The 25,247-nt window shown below is 31.9% G+C and overlaps 2 protein-coding genes across 2 annotated transcripts; both read left to right on the forward strand.

The window, feature by feature from the left end:
- The first annotated feature begins 318 nt into the window (after positions 1–318).
- On the forward strand, positions 319–3,599 carry LOC149254947 (endoglucanase 16-like). Its single transcript, XM_089454884.1, has 8 exons — positions 319–519; positions 995–1,207; positions 1,314–1,513; positions 2,188–2,266; positions 2,389–2,541; positions 2,660–2,768; positions 2,893–3,056; positions 3,267–3,599. The coding sequence occupies exons 1-8, from the start codon at positions 319–321 to the stop codon at positions 3,597–3,599; spliced, it is 1,452 nt and encodes a 483-aa protein (XP_089311010.1).
- A 13,149-nt stretch (positions 3,600–16,748) lies between these two features.
- LOC149254948 (endoglucanase-like) lies at positions 16,749–19,273 on the forward strand. Its single transcript, XM_089454885.1, has 5 exons — positions 16,749–16,958; positions 17,261–17,428; positions 18,239–18,316; positions 18,439–18,591; positions 18,941–19,273. The coding sequence occupies exons 1-5, from the start codon at positions 16,749–16,751 to the stop codon at positions 19,271–19,273; spliced, it is 942 nt and encodes a 313-aa protein (XP_089311011.1).
- Positions 19,274–25,247: the final 5,974 nt, after the last annotated feature.

Here is a 25,247-nt window from a genome sequence, read left to right on the forward strand (position 1 = left end):
TTTAATGGCAGTTTCATCAATGTAGAGGTATGGCTGTTGATTCATCAGTACAGGAGTATGGCAAAGGACAGGCCCCGCAGTTGAAAATAATATTTCAACACAAAATAAGCACCGCATCAAACCTGCATGCAAGACTTCTTTGTCCTGCAAAACCTCTACAATACCCACATCAAACATGCATGCAAACAAAGAGACTGAATCCCCTTTATGTTTCTATTCTTCATTACACGTTGGTTGCGTGAGACTACAAATATATATACGCATCAACTTTTGCAGATATTTATTTTTGTACCCATTTACTGATCAATTGAAGCAGAAATGGGTTACAGGGTTACCGTGGAAAGGTTTGTGTGTATAATTCTTGCTCATCAGTTTGTGTTGGGTGAGTTTGACTACAAAGATGCTCTGCATAAATCTATTCTGTTTCTGGAGGCTCAACGTTCAGGAAAACTGTCTAGCAGTAGCAACAGCATAAGCTGGAGAGGAGATTCTGGTCTAACAGATGGACAAATCCAAAATGTAATAACAATATTTTCTCATTTTGGTATTGCCATCTGTTCCGGATTGTTTTAGAAACGTTGTCTCCTGAATGTTTTAGAAGTGTTGTTAATCATACCCAAAACGGCAAAATAACGACGCTGATCTTATCAATGCGAAAATAACGAGGGTATCTATTTTGGCGAAAATGATTGATACTCCACCCACAACTTATTTAGATCAAACAATTGATCTCTCGGAATTGATTTCTCAGCACTATCAGATTTCTGGATATTATGAGAATATACAATTAAGTTATTAACATAAAGATCCCTCGCAACCCACCTACAATGTGAATTCTTACTCCAGTATTATGAGTTATGAGTTTGCAACAACTTGATTTCTATCAACATTCTCTGTCCATATAAATTAGGAATTGATTATTTGGTCCAGATCTTCAAGAAGTCTGGAAAGATACAATGATGTTCAACATGGCTTTTACTGTGTATTTATGTAGGTGGATTTGGTGGGCGGTTACTACGACGCTGGGGATAATGTGAAGTATGGGTTTCCGATGGCTTTCACCGTTACCATGCTGGCATGGGGAACCCTTCAGTACAGAGATGAACTTGCAGCAGCGGGAGAGTTGGAGAACGTTAGGGATGCCATTAAGTGGGGAACTGATTATTTCATCAAAGCAAGCGCCACCGAAAACCAGCTGTGGGTTCAGGTGAATTAATTGCCATCCCAACTAAATTTACTCATGGATCACAACAAAATTTACTATGCATCACAACAAATGGCAATTATGAATTTAGTTATGGTTTTGTTTTTAGGTGGGAGATCCAACTGCAGACCATAACTGTTGGGAGAACCCAGAGAGGATGGACACTCCAAGGACTTTGTACAGAATAGATACATCCACTCACGGGACAGAAATTGCAGCAGAGACTGCTGCAGCATTGGCCGCTTCCTCCGTCGTCTTTGCAGCCATTGACAAACCTTATTCCATTCTCCTACTCCAAAGAGCTACTTTGGTATAAGATTATACGTATTCTAAAATCACTTATACTGTATTATTGGTTTAGAACAACGATTGCAGATTTGAGAGATATTGAGATATTTTAGAATCCTACTGTACTGTTAGGAAAAAGGTCAATGGTTTAATTTCTTTTCACTATTATATATTATTTTTAGAATTTACAGTCCAGATAACTTTAGTAATTAAAACAAACATATGATAGGAAACAATTTCTTTTGACTGTTTTATTCTATTCTTAGAATTTACAATTTAGATAACTTTAGCAACTTATGATAGGTCATATTTGTTTGTGGATGAATGTTTTTTTATAACTTTTATTTTAAATTTAATTTAAGGTCTCCATTTTTGGAATATTTTGGGATCAGGCAAATAGCGGTGAGATTACTTATTTGAGGTTGCCTACGTTTTTTATGATTCCAAAATATTCCAAAAATCTTTCAAAAATGCCCATTTTTAGCATGTCTATGAAATTCATGTCTTAGATTCAAAATTGAAAATTAATTTAATGAATTGTCTTCTCCAACATTTTAAAATACTCATATAATTGAATATTAATTTAGTGCAGCTCTTTCGTTCATGTGTTAGATTCAAAATTGAGAATTAATTTAATGAAATTTATTCTCCAACTTTTTATGATACTCATGTAATTGAATATGTCATTTAGTACAACTCTTTCGTTTCGCTGACCAGTACCGGGGAACATATCATGGAGAATGCCCTTTCTATTGCTCTCTCTCGGGCTATGATGTATCTTTCCTTAACATTATTAATTTTACTTCCTTTTTTACTTCACACTATTATTTATTTAAACTACAGAGTGAGTAACTTCTTGAAGTCTTCTTATTATTCCTCTACTAACTAACTTACAGGACGAGCTTGCATGGGCAGCTGTGTGGCTATATAGAGCAACTGGATTGCCATATTATACCAAATACATACTCCACCAAAATTTTTGTACTTCCAATGAGTATGAGTTCAATTGGGATCTCAAATGTGCAGGAGTTCAAATCCACCTGTCTAGTGTAAGTCCATATTCACATAAACATATGAATCACCAAATGTTCAATTTAGAAAAAGTTTAAGACTGACCACTTGACCCTCAACTGACCACATCTTCATAAAAATTAATAAACCTGGCAGCTATATCTCTCCGGAGAAACCAACCTGGAAGTTTTCAGAGGCCAAGCAGAAGTGTTCCTCTGCTCAGTTCTTCCACAAAGTCCTCAATTCAAAAATTCCATCACACCAGGTAAATGGAAGTTTCTCCCTGTCATGCTCCGAGTTTCAAAATTAAGCTCATCAACAGTGTTTGTATCTGTTGAGTTTCAAAATTAAGCTCATTAACAGTGTTTGTATCTGTTTCACTTGTACAGGAGGTTTGTTGTTTGTCAGAGATGGTGCAAATACACAATATGCTACTGGCACATCATTCCTTGCATCAGTTTACAGTGACTTACTGTCACGATATAAGCAATACCTGCAATGTGGCGATCAAACATATGAACCAAGCATTCTTATTGCATTTGCCAAACAACAAGTACACATACATATTATAATTTTTTAAGTGTTGCAAAATATTTAATTAATGAGGAGAAGAATTGAGCACACTTGTATATCCATTCCAGCTTTCTCAGAGTATAAGAGATTCAGAGTTAAATAAATTTGATTTTTTGTTTTTTCATATCATAATTTGAAAAAGCAAGCAAAGTAGTAGCTAACAAATCCACTTTGTATATGTAAATTGCAGGTGGATTACATTTTGGGAAAGAATCCTGCTGGTATGTCTTTCATGGTGGGTTTTGGTGACAAATATCCACAGCAAGCTCACCACAGAGGGTCCTCCATAGTTTCGATATACGAGGATTCCAGAAAGATATCATGTACCGAAGGTTTCACTTTGTGGTTCAACAGAGAAGCACCAAACCCAAATGAATTAACAGGTGCAGTTGTGGGAGGGCCTGATCGCTATGACGGGTTTGAGGATAGCAGGGCTGATTCCACCAAGCTTGAGCCCACGACGTATATCAATGCTCCTCTCGTGGGAGTCCTGGCTAAGCTCCACAACAACATCATGGAATAATCGACATAACAGGGCCGATTCGTGCAAGCTTGAGCCCACAACTTATATCAATGATCCTCTTGTGGGAGTCCTGGCTAAGATCCACAGCATCAGCATGGAATCACGGACTTAAGTTCAAAAAGTTATGCTAGTAATATCTTTTACTAAGTCTGTATTTTATATGCAAATCTGAGTCGATGGAAATATATATGAATTTTGGTACTTCTGGGCTCCAGAATTGTTTTGTTTCATTTCATCCTGTTGAATCCTATAATCAGATTGAAGACTTGTTTTTACATCTTAGATCCCATATTCAGATTGAAAATTCTTCTATTTTTAAATAGCAGTGATATTGGCATAGAAGAACATGGTGTATGAGAGTCTCCGAAGATCCTGTGCCATCGTGTTATATATGTGAGCATACAGGGAATGTGTGATCATAGGATTTTTGTTCCATGATGTTATATATGAGCATTTAGGAATGTGTAATCATAGGATTTATTTGTTTATTAATGTATAGATTGCTCTTGACTTGCACGAGCCGGAAATTTGCACTTGGTTATAATGTATATTTTTTTTAAATAATATGAATATATTATAATTTTTTTTAATGGTGTTTAACCTTAAAATACAAGTAGGGAGGATGGATAATTTGAATATAGGTTGGAAATTTATAGATATCCTACAACAAATATTGGAGTATATGAGCATTACGGAATATAGATTTTGATTTGTGTTTAGTTTACAAAATATGCAAGTGATATAAATGTTGTATAAAAGTATATGTATTGTGCCAAAGAAATAGATATTGTGATAAAGAAATATTCTTTGTTAAGATGGGAAAATAGAGATTTAGTTGGGAATTCATAGATATCATATAACAAACATTAGACTATATCAGCATTATGAAATATAGACTTTGGTTTGTGTTTAGATTATGTTTTTTAAAGAATGTATATTGATATCACCACTGTGTATAAAATTATATGTATGTGATAAATAAATAGACATTCTTAAGATGGGGGAGCATATACTAATTACTTACACACAATTCAAAACCAGCGCTTTTACTTTGTAACCCCATCATGTAGACATTGCAAAAATGACATCTAGATAGAGAAACAACCATCCACTAGATTTCATGGGTACCCAACCATTGTACTTTGGTTCATTACGATGTCCCTTCATGTACATGGTTCATTCAACTTCTTGCACTTCCTGTATTATACAACCACTATGGTCCATTCAAGTGTTTCCAACCAACACATGTCTCGCTCCTAGTGTTAACGAACTTCCTAATAGAGACGATAGAACTAAACGACACAACTCCTCTATATGGCCACACCCTCCTATAGATTTCCCTTTGTTTTCTCTACAATATAATTTATTATTGATTTGATATAGTTTGTAAATGTTTTTATCTTTTATTTTGTTTTATTTGATTGTATATGCATAGTTTCCAATTAATTTGATGACAATTATTTCCATTCGAAATTTATTTATTTTTCATATCATTTGATCTAATTTGTTTCCTATTATTTCATAAAAGTGCCAAAAAAATTATTGAAAAATTCTTGGTAACGAGATCCAAATCAAAGAGTTCCAAGCGTTGATCATATGGGTGTTTTTAAAGATTTTGATTAAATTCAGATGCAAGAAATTTGAATCTGGATCATGTATACACATTGCTAATATAATTTTATGAGCTCTCAATTCCTTAAATCTAGATATAGAGGAATTGTTGATATATTATTTGTATTTGGATCTAGATAAGATAAATTATGTCTTAAAAAAAACTTTCATAACTTAGATCATATATATTAGGATTTGGATCAAACTTAATATATCATTATTTGAAATTTCCAAATCCTTGATACTAGATATCCAAATCCAAATCTTTCTTTCACCTAATATTTCATAGATTTGAAATAACATGGTGGACAATGAAATGAATCTTACCAAATTTTTAGTGCATTTATGATGACATGTAATATGACATGCCATGTTGACATGTCATATTACATGTCATCCCATATGGCCAATGACTGATTTAATTTATTAAGCATACTAATGACTTGGTATGATGACATATACATTGACATGGTAGTTTTGACATAGGTGTTAAAAGTATTCACATTTCATGAATTCATTGTATCTGGATAAGTAATGATTTAATGGAATTTATTGTGGTGTTATGCATTCTAAATTTTATTTTCTATCTAACTATATGGAACTATGAATTTGTTTTGAATTTTTTCATATGTATTATTTGTATAAGGATCCCGATCATTTATTTTCTCACTTCATTCTTCCTAATTCCATAATATTCATTTCCACTTCAAGTACCTGGATCAAGAATTTTATATAAGTATTTGGATATTGACAATACATATATGGATTAAATTTTATAGGCCTTATAAAAGTCTTATGGATACCGAGGTATCCACTTTGTTTCTCACATTCAGATTGTTTTGTTTAGTCCATGTTACTTGTGAAGTTCTTCTCCATGTTAGATTAAACTACTCAGCTATTCGTGGGCTAACCAATGGATTATTAGAGATAATCATGTATGGAATCTACTAGACACTGGCATGCTTTTGCTGACGTGTCATCTACCATAGTATTGCTATCCATTACATATTTTCAGATCCCAAATTTTTGTATACTAGTCTAGTATATGATTGAGATTAAAAGAATACACTGTAGCCCATATTGCATAATATTGTGCAAATGAATTATGTTAGGTGAAGGATAACTTATAAACTCTTTGTAACCATTTCACCCAATGAATATGGGATTAATATTGGAATCTATTATTTGTTTATGATTACTTGCGTAAATATATAATTATTTAACTATTAACATACTAGCTATTACTTTTGTACATTTGGCAAATCTTTTCAAGACCGAAATAATCTGAATGATAAAGAAAATAGAAAGAATAAGAGAATAAAATAAATAATAGAAAAATAAGGAGAAAAAAACCTACTTGCATACAAATAAACACTATGACATATTCAAAATCTTGAATCAAATACAAATATCCTTATAACAAATTACAATGTGTTACTAACCATAAGAATTTTTAAAATGGAAAATTATATCGACATCATTGTTTGAAAGGAACAATCGTATGCTTTTATCAAACATTTTTCATAAGAAATATTAAAATTAGACTTCGAAAGTGGAATTTGTTGTAACAAAAAGAAGATAAAATTGAATGTACTTTATTAATTATGTCATTTAAGAGGAAGTTCTTTTCAGAAACAAAGAGAACGAAAATTTAGATTCCAAAGTTTGTATAATTTTATCAATTCTTAATAAATGTACTTTATTAAGTATCCCATTTAAGAGGATGTTCTTTTGAGAAACAAGGAGATCGAAAATTTAGATTCGAGAGGCTTGTATAATTTTATCAGCTCTTACTGATAAATTTCTTAATGATAAATTGAAACGTCATATATCTTTGGAGAAGACTTCTATGGCAATGTGTTGTTATATATTTTGTATTTCTATCAAGGTTTAAGATTTCCATATTCTTATATTTCACAATAAATTTATTTTTCAATTAATATTTCATATTGGATACAAGAATATGTATGTGATTTTTTAAATAAAAATATGTTTTTTAAATATTAATATATTTTTTGTGCTCAATATTTTATTGATTTTATTAATTATTTAATTTAATTTTGTAATTAATTTTTTTTCTTGTGTTTTATCTCAATGCACATGTTTCCAGTTAGGATAGGTAATTAGACATAATATTTCTAACATATACAGATAGTTAAATTTTATAAATTATAATGTTATTTTTCTAATTTAATTGATATTAAATTTATTCCAACATTTTAGGTGGAAACTATACCAAATGAGAGCAAGTCCAATGGGGACTTGCCATTAAATGATTCTAGCTTGTTGTTGGGGGAATTTTTTTTCTAACAATTAACATGCTAATTTGAACCATAAGGATATTGTTTAAGATGATGTTATCATAAAATAATCAACTATAAATCTAAAGTTAAGATGAATTCACATATACATTTCAAAGTTATTGAATAAAGTTAAGATGAATTTGCGTATACATTTCAAAGTTATTGCATGTTATTCAAGCTACTTTTTATAGAGAGTAGAATTTTTAAGATATATATATATATATATATATATACAAAAAATACAAATATTATAGAAATATTCAAACAAATTAAGTGATTGTGTATGATTGTATGTTATTAATACTAATGTAGATCTATGTTACATCTATTAATCACTAAGTGGAATAAAGGTCAATTGCGACACCAATTTATTTGTGATTAAAAGATTGAGATTTATATGGATTTATGTGAGTTTATTTCCTTATGACTATTATGGATGATGAAAAAATCAAATTTTATGAACTTTATTTTTCAATTGAATTTATAAGGATTACAATACATTATACATCTCTCCTATACCACGTTTAAAGTGCACCTGTTTACTCTTGCTGGGAAAATGAAATATGGAGTGCATAATCCTTTACTAATAGTGTTTTTGAATAATAATAATATATTATCATGGTTGTGATGGAATGAATAGCCATATTATCAATGCCTTGGACATGAACATTACTTTTTTTCCCTTGGAAAAATATGGAGTGCATAACCCTTTACTAATTGTGCTTTTGAATAATAGTAATATATTATCATGGTTGTGATGGAATGAATAGCCATATTATCAATGCCTTGGACATGAACATTAGTTTTTTTCCCTCGGAAAAATTTGGGCAGATCAACCCCGAAGGGAGTCTTTTAAAGCCCGTCGACGAGACTAGCAGGGTCTAACCCCAAGGGTGTCGATGAGAATTGCTCATGTGACCTCCCGATCGGGGAGGTACTTAAAAACAGGGACTCAAATATTTGAGCTAACTCTTGGGGCTTGGACATGAACATTAGTTGTTTTCAATTCTAGTAAATATAATTGATCTGTGGGAACAAATTTTGATCTCTTCTATGAATCATAGGAAACTACACTCAATCATTCCCAACAAAGAACAAATGCTATATCGAATTTATTACTTCACACAACCTTTACATCTAAACTTTATCTATAAAAACAAAATGTTTTAGAGGTAGAAATTTAGAAGGAAGCATTAGAAACTCCTATTGAGTCCATGTAGTTGTACCACCATCTTAGATCACAAATTCCACTTGCATTTATTCAAAGTAGAGTATCATCCCTTAAGACATCAAAATCCATTATATGTACTTAGAAATAAGTTTAGAATATGAATATAAAAAACCTCATGATGGTCATTTTTATAAGTCCTGTTGAATGTAGAAGACTCTTTCTGGCTTTGCCATGCCAATTAATTCATTTTAGATTCAACTGGATTTTTTGTGTAGCAAATATATCTTTATAGAAAAACATTTTGAGGGAAATTACACATGCATTTATTCTTTTCAAATTAGTTTTTGTATCATGAGTATGCTATTAATTTCAATTATGTGTGCCAATGTTTCTATATAAATAGTTTCATCTCGTAGACTTTAGTTAATTTATAGCTTCTATCTTCTCATGCCAAAATTCAATTTTAATTCAACTCGGCATACAATATTAGAGCTAAACAATTCCATTCAATTCATTATGCCTTCATCATCAAAGATTCAAAATAGATAGTGTTGATCCATAACATGCACTTGGGATAGATTCCCTTTGGACCCTTTGTGGGTGACTAATTAACCCCAAGATTGCATATTCATATTTAAAACTATGTATTTATAATATATTAAATTATATAATTCAATATTATTTTTATCAGTTTCAATCACAATTGGATATAAACATGTTTTACCCATTTATTTGTGTTTCTTACATATCCAAGCTCGCAAATAGTTTAGTTGTTGTACTATATTAATGCAAAAATCTAATTAATATTGTATTTCTGTGTTATTCATTACTAAATTTAGTTAGCTCATTTTTATGATGTGTTTCTTATGATATGCTTTATTTTAATGAAACATAGAAACAAAAATTGATATTGTATATTAAAATGAGATATGTTTGAGTGCCAATGGAAAACAAAGTGGGCCTAATAATACCCACCTAGCATATAATTTAAACTAAAGAAAGCAGTAAGATATGATATGAGATTGGGTAAACCTAAAATTATGTTGGTATAACAAATACCCATAATCCAAGTTTTTGTTCTCCATTTCTTAGGTTAAGAAAGAGATGCTTCATGTAATATCATGTGTACATCATTTATACTCTATCAAAGGGAAGAAAATTAACTTGGGTGTTTAGTGACTTCCATTAAATTCACTCACCAAAAATAATCGTGTATAGTATGGAATTTGAACTTTGGTACTCACATATGATTATACCCTTGAAGGTTCCTGGAACTATTCACCCATGCTTGACCCACCTTATGATTATATGGTAGCTCTCAGATTATACATCACCTTCCAAGAGCTATTTTCGCCCTGGTATAGACATGGGACACCATTGGGATGTTTAACATTATGGTGAGTTCTTTGATTCCTTGTTACCCCATTGGTATCATACCCTTGGTTGCTAGTTTGCCTCATTTTTTTCCATTCGGTCATTTTTTTGGTGCATTTCCTAAGTTCACTAAACCATTTGAGGGCACAAACCCTTAATATGGGTCCATCGTTACTTAGGATGCCTTAAATAAGGTTCGTAGCTATTTAAATCTATTTGGAAGTTGTTATTTAGTGGTAAATTTTAGTCAAATATCCAATATTTATTGATTTCTTCCTATTGATCATACCATAAATTTCCTCTAAATGGTATCATGAATGTGAATTAGCAAGTCAGATAATAGAGGGGCATTTCGGGCCTAAATTATCTGCAATATCATAGTAACCAAATCGACAACGTGTAACCAAAATACATAACACACTACTTTTATAGGATTTTGACACTTATTGGAACATGAAAATGTTTCAGGTGAACTTCACAAGTTCACCTTGTTATTAAGTTAAAGGTTCTAATTAGAAATTTATGTTAGGATATTTAGACACTTAGGAGTTAGTTGTGCTCAACTTGGTCTAATGTGTCTATTAGGTAGAATCATGTTTCTTTAGTATGAATTAATTGCATCATAATTTGATGGTCATGATGTATTCTAGACATAAAGTAATCTAATGGTTTACATTCTCCTCGATATTAATGACTATTGATCCATGACTTAACACCCAATCGGTCCATAATGTCGATTTAAAGAGCATGGGGGGTCACTGTTAATAATGATTTCATGAGAAATATCTTATGTAAAGTTCTTTCCTTTATCATCACTTAAATTTCCTCTAGTGGCCACATTGACTGGGGATGTGGAGTATTTCCCTCTTTGAGGGTTTCAACCACATAAAAATACAAGAGCTATGATATTTGATCTAGTTGTGTGAGTAGTTATTGAAGGTGTTTGTCTTATATGGAATGAATTATCATCCTGAACATGTATCATAGCATGTTCAAATAGCTACTCTTTTTGTTGATCGATATCTTGAGCTTGTGTTGCCATTTCTAATATTAATTATTTCCATACATTTTTTTCCTAAACAATTTATTCCATTATGTCTAGAGAATTGGTTTTATTTAATAACACCTTTCCTTTCATAAAGAAAGGTGTCTAGTTTCCCAAGATACAATTTTTTTCATTATGTCATGAGATATACAATTTAATTACACTTTAAAATAATAATTATAGAGTTCGTTTTCCATTTTTCTGTTTATATTCTTAGTTTGATACTCTTTATAATTTACATATTTTTAGTTTGATACTCTTTATAATTTACATTTTCCCGTTTCCCCCCACTCTATAAAATCTTGGCAAATTAGAAGCAGTGTTGAAAATATTTTTCTTAACTACATATTCTCTTTGTAGTGCTCTATGTGATCTCAAAAAATAAAAATAAAAAAGGGAAAACTTGTATTTTTTAGGCAAGTTAATTGATATTTAACCCCATTGTTGTTGAGAATTAGATTTTTTTATTTGTTTTTAACAAAAAATTGTTTGATTTTGGATAAGTATTTTTTTTTGTAAGCATGCACTCTGAGGCAAAGATCCAAGAACACCAACACCAACAATCCTATCCATTAGTATGTGGTTTGCACTATCTCACTTGGTTAAAAATTACTTTATATAGTAAGAAGTCTTGAGTTCAAATCTCTTTTTAAGTTACATGCAACTCTAGTTTATAAAGTAACTTCATTATAAAAGTGTTTATCACTTGTTTTATAAAACTAGGTGACTTCATAAAGTAATTTTTTTGTATAAGTGAGCTTATAGGTAAAGTTAGTGAGGGTTTTTTTATTATTAAATTTTCACATCATCTACAACCATACACGTGAACTTCTACTTACCGTTTGGTTATTTGTTATCATTATTGCCTTTCTTTTTAATGACATAACCTTCATATTTGAAGCCCATTTTTAGAGCTTTTTTAAATATTCAATTTTTTGAGGGTTTTTTTATTATTAAATTTTCACATCATCTACAACCATACACGTGAACTTCTACTTACCATTTGGTTATTTGTTATCATTATTTCCTTTTTTTTAATGACATAACCTTCATATTTGAAGCCCATTTTTAGAGTTTTTTTAAATATTCAATTTTTTCTAGAGATGTCCATTTGGCTAGTCAATTTCAACTTTTGAAACCATATTATAGATATTTTCATATGGCCACTCCAAGTGAAATTTTTCTTACTAGTGTTGTAACATGATTAGTTTTGATTAAACTGCGTGATCAAACAATTTCTACTGTGTATTCTCTGGAATGATTGGATCTCTTGAGATTCACTAGCCAAAAAACATGTAGCCATATGGCTTCATTGTTTTCACCTCATTTGATTGATAGTTGTCTTCAGCATGAATTTGTATTTTGTGTAATTACTGTATGAATAATGTAATCCATGGACAATACATTTTTCCATAAATGGTTTACTTTTCAAAACTGATAAGTAGGGTTTATCATTAGGAGTTAACTGAAATAGAAAAAAAGAAATCATAAAAATAGTCCAACAATGCTATTAAAACTGTAATTTTGTTGTGTGTGACATAGAATGCAAGGTAGGGGTGGTGTTCTAATGGCTTCTTATTCTAGTTGTTATTCCTAAGCCTGGATCAGGTTCATGATCCCCTGATCCAACTCATGATCTAACTCAGAAGAGAAAGCCTAAGCCAAAGCCCTCTCCTACACCCAAAAAGAGCTCTCTAGTAGCAACTTCCCCACAGGGTAAGATTTCCCAAGATTAAATTTTGGCTACCACAATGTTGTTAAAACTTCAATTTTTCAGTGTGACATAGAATGAACAAACTCAAGTTTGGCCAAACAACAAAAGACAATATTGATTATGATTTATTTCTCACATTTTGTAGAGAATAATATTTTGGCCATTTGGAAGAGGCAGACAAGTTCTTGGAATAATAGAAAGAAAAACATTATAGATATGCTATGTACATCACTAATAAATATCCCCACAAGACAATTACATCTCTCCAACTCTCTTTCTAGAATTTGTATGGTCTTGTATGGGGTCTCTCCAAACCAAATGCCAACAACTTGTATTTATTTCCTAAATGGATGAAGTCTCTCTCTCCTGGCCGAAGTTTGGATTTTGTGTACATCCGTGTTGGTCCTCTAGTAATCATTTCCGTAGTTTACTATCAGATGAATTGATCAACTATATTGATTGTTAGGGAGATGGAAAGGTCCAAGGAAAAAGAATGATCAGTGGTGGGTCAAGTGATGGGTCAATTGTGGCTCATCTATATGAATAAGTGGCACCAATTCCTAATGCACATGTTGATGGAAGATGAGTTTATGGTTGGGTAAAGCTTGGATCTCTGAGCTGTCTCACATTTCAATATGTTAGATAAACTTGACCCTATGGTGGAGTTGAGGTTATGTCAACATTTATGGTTAACAGTTGTGGTTTTGGGCACCTAGTATTGGTGACTCATGGTATTACATGTAGTTGAATCCCTTAAAAGGCTTGTGTATTCTCCATTGTAGGCAGCCATGGTTGAGTGGTGAAAGCTCAGGTTGTTGGCCGACTTGGCTATGTTTTAGCAAGGACAATAATAGATCTATTGTTGGTTGGTTTTTCCCCCAATTGGGGTTTTCCAGATAATCATGGTGTACATGGTTTGAATGTGTATTTCTTGATTGTTATATTTATTTCTCTTGAACCCTAACAAATGGTATGTTGGCAAGGGCCTTGGATAGCTGTTCGAAATGTTCCCATCGACAAAGTGGTGGTGCTGGTTGAAGCAATAGCTCATTGCACAAAACAACAATGTCCGTTGAGTGATGGTTTGATGAGGAGCATGAAGAAAATGAAGTCTCGAGCCTTTGCCAAGCCCTGGGAATATTTTTTGGAAATTTAAATTAAATTTTGAAATTGTAAATCAGATTAAGTTGAGTTAGTCTCAGTGCATGAAGACCAAAGCCGCGTGCTATCTGCTGCGTGTATTCTCTGCAGTCCCGTGAAGACCAGAGCCGCGTGCCACCTGCGTGTATACTCTGAGGTCCGGTTTGGTTTGTAAATCGTGAAGAGTGGAGGCTGGAGAAAAACCTTCTGCACGGCGTGAAGAGGAGGCACCGGCCTATGTAAAGAGAAAGGAGGACGCAGGAACCTACATACTCTGCATCCAGAATTGGAGTGGAGCGAGGAGGCACCGGCGTGGAGAGAGGAATCTTTGCATGCATCGAGGAGCCTTGACATCTGCGTCAAGGAGGGCACCACTACTGCGTACCCACCAAAGGCGCATTGGAGAATGCTGCCCTGCGTGTGAAGTGTTGCCCCTGAGGGTGAAACCCCTCCATCGTTGACCACGATGCTACTATCGAAGAGAAAGGAGGACGTAGAGGATTACCAGAAAGCCTGTCTGAGTCGAAAACCTGCCTGATCTACTGAAGCCGAGAGATCAAAACAAAAGAACAGAGCATTGTTTTCATAAAATCAAGAATGTCAGGTAATTCTTTTTTTTTCCAGAGAAATTTGTTGAAAGGCTTTTATGGTTAAAGAAAAAATTCTATTCTAAAATAGTAACAGAAATTTTAAATAAAAATTCAGTTACAAGAGAAGGGTTAAATAGTGGGATAGGAGTCTTACAGGGTGAAATGCATGGTTAAACTTGCAGCAATTCAAGTTGTGTGTGGGTCAAGATAGCAACAAAATAAAAATAAAATGGAAATTTTCATGTAAATGGGTATACGACTGTAAGACCTGGTAAGGAATGCATAACCGAGTAAATCACTGGTAAAGTCTGAATGTCCACTTGGGTGATATGGAGATGCATGTGGTGGTATGATGAAGCATGTTGAACTAGGAAAGCTTGTGAGATTATCAAATACCCTAACATTGACTGGGTAGGGCCTGGAGGTGAGTGGTGGCTGGCTCACTTGGCAGATTTGGCTAGATTTGGCCAAGGAAAACCCAAAGTCAAGTTTAAAGGGGGATTGTTAGATAAACTTGACCCTATGGTGGAGTTGAGGTTATGTCAACCGTTAGGGTTAACAGTATTGGTTTTGGGCACCTAGTATTGGTGACTCATGGTATTGAGCTCATGGTATTACATGTAGTTCAAGCCCTTAAAAGACTTGTGTATTCTCCATTGTAGGCAGCCATGGTTGAGCGATGAAAGCTCAGGTTGTTGGCCGGCTTGGCTGTGTTTTAGCTAAGGACAATAATAGATCTATTGTTGGTTGGTTTTCCCCCAATTGGGGTTTTCCACATAATCATGGTGTACATGGTTTGAATGTGTATTTCTTAATTGTTATATTTATTTCTCTTGAACCCTAACACAATATAGTTTGTTTTGGTATATGCCTCATAAACTCATGGAGCAATTGAGCTCTCGACACCATTCTTTAATAAAGAATTGTATGTGGTGAGAAAACTGGTATTGTGGAAAAATTTTACTTATTTTTTCTCTACTACTCTTTCCTTTACTGAGTTTCGTTTGCAACATGTGGTGCAATTACTCGTTTATAATCCTTGTATCATATCAGATTATGGCATGTCTAAAAAAATACATCTCTGTAAACCTATAATAACTTGTTATATTCTCTTCTTTTAATTATTAAACAATTACAACTCAAATTCAAATGTTAAGCTTTACTAACTTCTTTTTGAGTGAAATTATTTCTATAATATGTTATTAAACTTTATGTTATTCATCTTGTTTTTACAATTATATGAATATGCCAAGAGTTTTAAGAGTTTTGGTGTTTGGAATCCATTTGCAGCAATCCCACCCGTGTTTGTTAAATATCTTCCAACTTATTACTTTACTTAAAATACAAACCTAAAAATGATTTAATTATAAAATTTACTAAATAAAAATTTGTAAAAAAAACATTATACAAAATATGGAATGAGATATTACATGGTATCTGCATTTTCTGTCACATTTGCAAAAACTAGTAGAATGTAAATAAAAGCTTCCGGTTTTGAAATTAAACTTTAGACCTCTTCTCTATAACTTTATAAGACTGATAGAATGTATATTAGAACTCTAAATTTTAAAAATAAATCCATTAAAATTTTAAAATTAAATTTGTTATCTTTTTAATTTACGAAATTATAACTTTAATTACATACATTTAAATTTGTTCTTTAATTTTACGGGTTTTGAAATAGTTAATATTTCGTATATTAATAGAAACGCTCACAGTGCCGATCTAATAGGCAACGGTAGTTAGTTTATATTCCGTTTGTGTGGAAAAATTAAATATTCAATAAATATTCTAGTCTGTGTAGAAAAACTAACTTCGTTATCTTCCTTGTGTTTCTTGAAACTTTAACATTTACTCGTTAATAGTACTGTGAGGAAATGGTGATGAGGCAACCTTATACACTGACTTACCATTCAGTTAATATTTTCCTGGAATTTCCGTCGTTTCATGTCCAACTGACACCCACAAGACTTCTCTACCCTTCAAAATAAGCACCGCATCAAACCTGCATGCAAGACTTCTTTGTCCTGCAAAACCTCTACAATACCCACATCAAACATGCATGCAAACAAAGAGACCGAATCCCCTTTATGTTTCTATTCTTCATTACACGTTGGTTGCGTGAGACTACAAATATATATACGCATCAACTTTTGCAGATATTTATTTTTGTACCCATTTACTGATCAATTGCAGCAGAAATGGGTTACAGGGTTACCGTGGAAAGGTTTGTGTGTATAATTCTTGCTACTGTGCTGTCTGCTCATCATCAGTTTGTGTTGGGTGAGTTTGACTACAAAGATGCTCTGCATAAATCTATTCTGTTTCTGGAGGCTCAACGTTCAGGAAAACTGTCCAGCAGTAGCAACAGGATAAGCTGGAGAGGAGATTCAGACGGACAAATCCAAAATGTAATAACAATATTTTATCATTTTGGTATTGCCATCTGTTCCGGATTGTTTTAGAAACGTTGTCTCCTGAATGTTTTAGAAGTGTTGTTAATCATACCCAAAACGGCAAAATAACGACGCTTATCTTATCAATGCGAAAATAACGAGGGTATCTATTTTGGCGAAAACGATTGAATCCAGTCTGTGGGTTCAGGTGAATTAAATTGCCATCCCAACTAAATTTACTCATGATGATCAACACAAAATTTACTATTGATCCAACAAATGGGCAATTATGAATTTAGTTATGGTTTTGTTTTTAGGTGGGAGATCCAACTGCAGACCATATCTGTGGGGAGAACCCAGAGAGGATGGACACTCCAAGGACTTGGTACAGAATAGATACATCCAGATACATCCAGTCACGGGACAGAAATTGCAGCAGGCTCTTGCAGCAGAAGACTGCTGCAGCATTGGCCGCTTCCTCCGTCGTTTGCAGCCATTGACAAAACTTATTCCATTCTCCTACTCCAAAGAAGCTACTTTGGTATAAAGATTATACGTATGCTAAAATGCACTTATACTGTATATTGGTTAGAACAGCGATTGCAGCATTTGAGAGAGCTACTTTGGTATAAGATTATGCGTATTCTAAAATCACTTATACTGTATTATTGGTTTAGAACAGCGATTGCAGATTTGAGAGATATTGAGATATTTTAGAATCCTACTGTACTGTTAGGAAAAAGGTCAATGGTTTAATTTCTTTTCACTATTATATACTATTTTTAGAATTTACAGTCCAGATAACTTTAGTAATTAAAACAAACATATGATAGGAAACAATTTCTTTTCACTGTTTTATTCTATTCTATTCTTAGAATTTACAATTTACATAACTTTAGCAACTTATGATAGGTCATATTTGTTTGTGGATGAATGTTTTTTTATAACTTTTATTTTAAATTTAATTTAATGTCTCCATTTTTGGAATATTTTGGGATCAGACAAATACGGACGGGTGAGATTACTTATTTGAGGTTGCCTACGTTTTTTATATGATTCCAAAATATTCCAAAAATCTTTCAAAAATGCCCATTTTTAACATGTCTATGAAATTCATGTCTTAGATTCAAAATTGAAAATTAATTTAATGAATTGTCTTCTCCAACATTTTTGAATATTAATTTAGTGCAGCTCTTTCGTTCATGTGTTAGATTCAAAATTGAGAATTAATTTAATGAATTTTATTCTCCAACTTTTTATGATACTCATGTAATTGAATATGTCATTTAGTACAGCTCTTTCGTTTCGCTGACCAGTACCGGGGAACATATCATGGAGAATGCCCTTTCTATTGCTCTGTCTCGGGCTATGATGTATCTTTCCTTAACATTATTAATTTTACTTCCTTTTTTACTTCACACTATTATTTATTTAAACTACAGAGTGAGTAACTTCTTGAAGTCTTCTTATTATTCCTCTACTAACTAACTTACAGGACGAGCTTGCATGGGCAGCGGTGTGGCTATATAGAGCAACTGGATTGCCATATTATACCAAATACATACTCCACCAAAATTTTTGTACTTCCAATGAGTATGAGTTCAATTGGGATCTCAAATGTGCAGGAGTTCAAATCCACCTGTCTAGTGTAAGTCCATATTCACATAAACATATGAATCACCAAATGTTCAATTTAGAAAAAGTTTAAGACTGACCACTTGACCCTCAACTGACTCAACTTGACCCTCGACTGACCAAATCTTCAGAAAAATTAATAAACCTGGCAGCTATATCTCATCAACGTTGATTGAAACAGCTGGAAGTTTGTTTGAGGAGAAGACTTGAGCACATTGTATATTCTTCCCATTCCAGCTTTCTCAGAGTATAAGAGATTCAGAGTTAAATAAATTTGATTTTTTGTTTTTTCATTATCATTTAATTTGAAAAAGCAAGCAAAGTAGTAGCTAACAAATCCACTTTGTATATGTAAATTGCAGGTGGATTACATTTTGGGAAAGAATCCTGCTGGTATGTCTTTCATGGTGGGTTTTGGTGACAAATATCCACAGCAAGCTCACCACAGAGGGTCCTCCATAGTTTCGATATACGAGGATTCCAGAAAGATATCATGTACCGAAGGTTTCACTTTGTGGTTCAACAGAGAAGCACCAAACCCAAATGAATTAACAGGTGCAGTTGTGGGAGGGCCTGATCGCTATGACGGGTTTGAGGATAGCAGGGCTGATTCCACCAAGCTTGAGCCCACGACGTATATCAATGCTCCTCTCGTGGGAGTCCTGGCTAAGCTCCACAACAACATCATGGAATAATCGACATAACAGGGCCGATTCGTGCAAGCTTGAGCCCACAACTTATATCAATGATCCTCTTGTGGGAGTCCTGGCTAAGATCCACAGCATCAGCATGGAATCACGGACTTAAGTTCAAAAGTTATGCTAGTAATATCTTTTACTAAGTCTGTATTCTATATGCAAATCTGAGTCGATGGAAATATATATGAATTTTGGTACTTCTGGGCTCCAGAATTGTTTTGTTTCATTTCATCCTGTTGAATCCTATAATCAGATTGAAGACTTGTTTTTACATCTTAGATCCCATATGCAGATTGAAAATTCTTCTATTTTTAAATAGCAGTGATATTGGCATAGAAGAACATGGTGTATGAGAGTCTCGGAAGATCCTGTGCCATCGTGTTATATATGTGAGCATACAGGGAATGTGTGATCATAGGATTTTTGTTCCATGATGTTATATATGAGCATTTAGGAATGTGTAATCATAGGATTTATTTGTTTATTAATGTATAGATTGCTCTTGACTTGCACGAGCCGGAAATTTGCACTTGGTTATAATGTATATTTTTTTTAAATAATATGAATATATTATAAATTTTTTTAATGGTGTTTAACTTTAAAATACAAGTAGGGAGGATGGATAATTTGAATATAGGTTGGAAATTTATAGATATCCTACAACAAATATTGGAGTATATGAGCATTACGGAATATAGATTTTGATTTGTGTTTAGTTTACAAAATATGCAAGTGATATAAATGTTGTATAAAAGTATATGTATTGTGCCAAAGAAATAGATATTGTGATAAAGAAATATTCTTTGTTAAGATGGGAAAATAGAGATTTAGTTGGGAATTCATAGATATCATATAACAAACATTAGACTATATCAGCATTATGAAATATAGACTTTGGTTTGTGTTTAGATTATGTTTTTTAAAGAATGTATATTGATATCACCACTGTGTATAAAATTATATGTATGTGATAAATAAATAGACATTCTTAAGATGGGGGAGCATATACTAATTACTTACACACAATTCAAAACCAGCGCTTTTACTTTGTAACCCCATCATGTAGACATTGCAAAATGACATCTAGATAGAGAAACAACCATCCACTAGATTTCATGGGTACCCAACCATTGTACTTTGGTTCATTACGATGTCCCTTCATGTACATGGTTCATTCAACTTCTTGCACTTCCTGTATTATACAACCACTATGGTCCATTCAAGTGTTTCCAACCAACACATGTCTCGCTCCTAGTGTTAACGAACTTCCTAATAGAGACGATAGAACTAAACGAGACAACTCCTCTATATGGCCACACCCTCCTATAGATTTCCCTTTGTTTTCTCTACAATATAATTTATTATTGATTTGATATAGTTTGTAAATGTTTTTATCTTTTATTTTGTTTTATTTGATTGTATATGCATAGTTTCCAATTAATTTGATGACAATTATTTCCATTCGAAATTTATTTATTTTTCATATCATTTGATCTAATTTGTTTCCTATTATTTCATAAAAGTGCCAAAAAAATTATTGAAAAATTCTTGGTAACGAGATCCAAATCAAAGAGTTCCAAGCGTTGATCATATGGGTGTTTTTAAAGATTTTGATTAAATTCAGATGCAAGAAATTTGAATCTGGATCATGTATACACATTGCTAATATAATTTTATGAGCTCTCAATTCCTTAAATCTAGATATAGAGGAATTGTTGATATATTATTTGTATTTGGATCTAGATAAGATAAATTATGTCTTAAAAAAAACTTTCATAACTTAGATCATATATATTAGGATTTGGATCAAACTTAATATATCATTATTTGAAATTTCCAAATCCTTGATACTAGATATCCAAATCCAAATCTTTCTTTCACCTAATATTCATAGATTTGAAATAACATGGTGGACAATGAAATGAATCTTACCAAATTTTTAGTGCATTTATGATGACATGTAATATGACATGCCATGTTGACATGTCATATTACATGTCATCCCATATGGCCAATGACTGATTTAATTTATTAAGCATACTAATGACTTGGTATGATGACATATACATTGACATGGTAGTTTTGACATAGGTGTTAAAAGTATTCACATTTCATGAATTCATTGTATCTGGATAAGTAATGATTTAATGGAATTTATTGTGGTGTTATGCATTCTAAATTTTATTTTCTATCTAACTATATGGAACTATGAATTTGTTTTGAATTTTTTCATATGTATTATTTGTATAAGGATCCCGATCATTTATTTTCTCACTTCATTCTTCCTAATTCCATAATATTCATTTCCACTTCAAGTACCTGGATCAAGAATTTTATATAAGTATTTGGATATTGACAATACATATATGGATTAAATTTTATAGGCCTTATAAAAGTCTTATGGATACGAGGTATCCACTTTGTTTCTCACATTCAGATTGTTTTGTTTAGTCCATGTTACTTGTGAAGTTCTTCTCCATGTTAGATTAAACTACTCAGCTATTCGTGGGCTAACCAATGGATTATTAGAGATAATCATGTATGGAATCTACTAGACACTGGCATGCTTTTGCTGACGTGTCATCTACCATAGTATTGCTATCCATTACATATTTTCAATCCCAAATTTTTGTATACTAGTCTAGTATATGATTGAGATTAAAAGAATACACTGTAGCCCATATTGCATAATATTGTGCAAATGAATTATGTTAGGTGAAGGATAACTTATAAACTCTTTGTAACCATTTCACCCAATGAATATGGGATTAATATTGGAATCTATTATTTGTTTATGATTACTTGCGTGAATATATAATTATTTAACTATTAACATACTACCTATTACTTTTGTACATTTGGCAAATCTTTTCAAGACCGAAATAATCTGAATGATAAAGAAAATAGAAAGAATAAGAGAATAAAATAAATAAGGAGAAAAAAACCTACTTGCATACAAATAAACACTATGACATATTCAAAATCTTGAATCAAATACAAATATCCTTATAACAAATTACAATGTGTTACTAACCATAAGAATTTTTAAAATGGAAAATTATATCGACATCATTGTTTGAAAGGAAGAATCGTATGCTTTTATCAAACATTTTTCATAAGAAATATTAAAATTAGACTTCGAAAGTGGAATTTGTTGTAACAAAAAGAAGATAAAATTGAATGTACTTTTTTAATTATGTCATTTAAGAGGAAGTTCTTTTCAGAAACAAAGAGAACGAAAATTTAGATTCCAAAGTTTGTATAATTTTATCAATTCTTAATAAATGTACTTTATTAAGTATCCCATTTAAGAGGATGTTCTTTTGAGAAACAAGGAGATCGAAAATTTAGATTCGAGAGGCTTGTATAATTTTATCAACTCTTACTGATAAATTTCTTAATGATAAATTGAAACGTCATATATCTTTGGAGAAGACTTCTATGGCAATGTGTTGTTATATATTTTGTATTTCTATCAAGGTTTAAGATTTCCATATTCTTATATTTCACAATAAATTTATTTTTCAATTAATATTTCATATTGGATACAAGAATATGTATGTGATTTTTTAAATAAAAATATGTTTTTTAAATATTAATATATTTTTTGTGCTCAATATTTTATTGATTTTATTAATTATTTAATTTAATTTTGTAATTAATTTTTTTTCTTGTGTTTTATCTCAATGCACATGTTTCCAGTTAGGATAGGTAATTAGACATAATATTTCTAACATATACAGATAGTTAAATTTTATAAATTATAATGTTATTTTTCTAATTTAATTGATATTAAATTTATTCCAACATTTTAGGTGGAAACTATACCAAATGAGAGCAAGTCCAATGGGGACTTGCCATTAAATGATTCTAGCTTGTTGTTGGGGGAATTTTTTTTCTAACAATTAACATGCTAATTTGAACCATAAGGATATTGTTTAAGATGATGTTATCATAAAATAATCAACTATAAATCTAAAGTTAAGATGAATTCACATATACATTTCAAAGTTATTGAATAAAGTTAAGATGAATTTGCGTATACATTTCAAAGTTATTGCATGTTATTCAAGCTACTTTTTATAGAGAGTAGAATTTTTAAGATATATATATATATATATATATATATATAACAAAAAATACAAATATTATAGAAATATTCAAACAAAATAAGTGATTGTGTATGATTGTATGTTATTAATACTAATGTAGATCTATGTTACATCTATTAATCACTAAGTGGAATAAAGGTCAATTGCGACACCAATTTATTTGTGATTAAAAGATTGAGATTTAGATGGATTTATGTGAGTTTATTTCCTTATGACTATTATGGATGATGAAAAAATCAAATTTTATGAACTTTATTTTTCAATTGAATTTATAAGGATTACAATACATTATACATCTCTCCTATACCACGTTTAAAGTGCACCTGTTTACTCTTGCTGGGAAAATGAAATATGGAGTGCATAATCCTTTACTAATAGTGTTTTTGAATAATAATAATATATTATCATGGTTGTGATGGAATGAATAGCCATATTATCAATGCCTTGGACATGAACATTAGTTTTTTTCCCTTGGAAAAATATGGAGTGCATAACCCTTTACTAATTGTGTTTTTGAATAATAGTAATATATTATCATGGTTGTGATGGAATGAATAGCCATATTATCAATGCCTTGGACATGAACATTAGTTTTTTTCCCTCGGAAAAATTTGGGCAGATCAACCCCGAAGGGAGTCTTTTAAAGCCCATCGACGAGATTAGCAGGGTCTAACCCAAGGGTGTCGAGGAGAATTGCTCATGTGACCTCCCGATCGGGGAGGTACTTAAAAGCAAGGACTCAAATATTTGAGCTAACTCTTGGGGCTTGGACATGAACATTAGTTGTTTTCAATTCTAGTAAATATAATTGATCTGTGGGAACAAATTTTGATCTCTTCTATGAATCATAGGAAACTACACTCAATCATTCCCAACAAAGAACAAATGCTATATCGAATTTATTACTTCACACAACCTTTACATCTAAACTTTATCTATAAAAACAAAATGTTTTAGAGGTATAAATTTAGAAGGAAGCATTAGAAACTCCTATTGAGTCCATGTAGTTGTACCACCATCTTAGATCACAAATTCCACTTGCATTTATTCAAAGTAGGGTATCATCCCTTAAGACATCAAAATCCATTATATGTACTTAGAAATAAGTTTAGAATATGAATATAAAAAACCTCATGATGGTCATTTTTATAAGTCTTGTTGAATGTAGAAGACTCTTTCTGGCTTTGCCATGCCAATTAATTCATTTTATAGGATTTTGACACTTATTGGAACATGAAAATGTTTTAGGTGAAATTCACAAGTTCACCTTGTTATTAAGTTAAAGGTTCTAATTAGAAATTTATGTTAGGATATTTAGACACTTAGGAGTTATTTGTGCTCAACTTGGTGTAATGTGTCTATTAGGTAGAATCATGTTTCTTTAGTATGAATTAATTGCATCATAATTTGATGGTCATGATGTATTCTAGACATAAAGTAATCTAATGGTTTACATTCTCCTGTATATTAATGACTATTGATCCATGACTTAACACCCAATCGGTCCATAATGTCGATTTAAAGAGCATGGGGGGTTACTGTTAATAATGATTTCATGAGAAATATCTTATGTAAAGTTCTTTCCTTTATCATCACTTAAATTTCCTCTAGTGGCCACATTGACTGGGGATGTGGAGTATTTCCCTCTTTGAGGGTTTCAACCACATAAAAATACAAGAGCTATGATATTTGATCTAGTTGTGTGAGTAGTTATTGAAGGCGTTTGTCTTATATGGAATGAATTAACATGTATCATAGCATGTTCAAATAGCTACTCTTTTTGTTGATCGATATCTTGAGCTTGTGTTGCCATTTATAATATTAATTATTTCCATACATTTCTTTTCCTAAACAATTTA

Source organism: Pinus tabuliformis, chromosome 7 (assembly GCF_031772625.1).
Source record: "Pinus tabuliformis cultivar Carrire ecotype Pingquan chromosome 7, CPIR1, whole genome shotgun sequence".
Lineage (NCBI taxonomy): Eukaryota > Viridiplantae > Streptophyta > Pinopsida > Pinales > Pinaceae > Pinus > Pinus tabuliformis.

What these genes read in the sequence shown, in the direction of transcription:
- LOC149254948 (XM_089454885.1), top strand. Translation starts at nt 16,749, where the DNA reads ATGGGTTACAGGGTTACCGTGGAAAGGTTTGTGTGTATAATTCTTGCT. An exon ending in CATTGGCCGCTTCCTCCGTC is followed by an intron (nt 17,429 to 18,238) that starts GTTTGCAGCCAT and finishes CATTTAGTACAG; the next exon opens with CTCTTTCGTTTCGCTGACCA. An exon ending in TTCAAATCCACCTGTCTAGT is followed by an intron (nt 18,592 to 18,940) that starts GTAAGTCCATAT and finishes TGTAAATTGCAG; the next exon opens with GTGGATTACATTTTGGGAAA.
- LOC149254947 (XM_089454884.1), top strand. Translation starts at nt 319, where the DNA reads ATGGGTTACAGGGTTACCGTGGAAAGGTTTGTGTGTATAATTCTTGCT. An exon ending in CAAAAATTCCATCACACCAG is followed by an intron (nt 2,769 to 2,892) that starts GTAAATGGAAGT and finishes TCACTTGTACAG; the next exon opens with GAGGTTTGTTGTTTGTCAGA. An exon ending in TTGCATTTGCCAAACAACAA is followed by an intron (nt 3,057 to 3,266) that starts GTACACATACAT and finishes TGTAAATTGCAG; the next exon opens with GTGGATTACATTTTGGGAAA.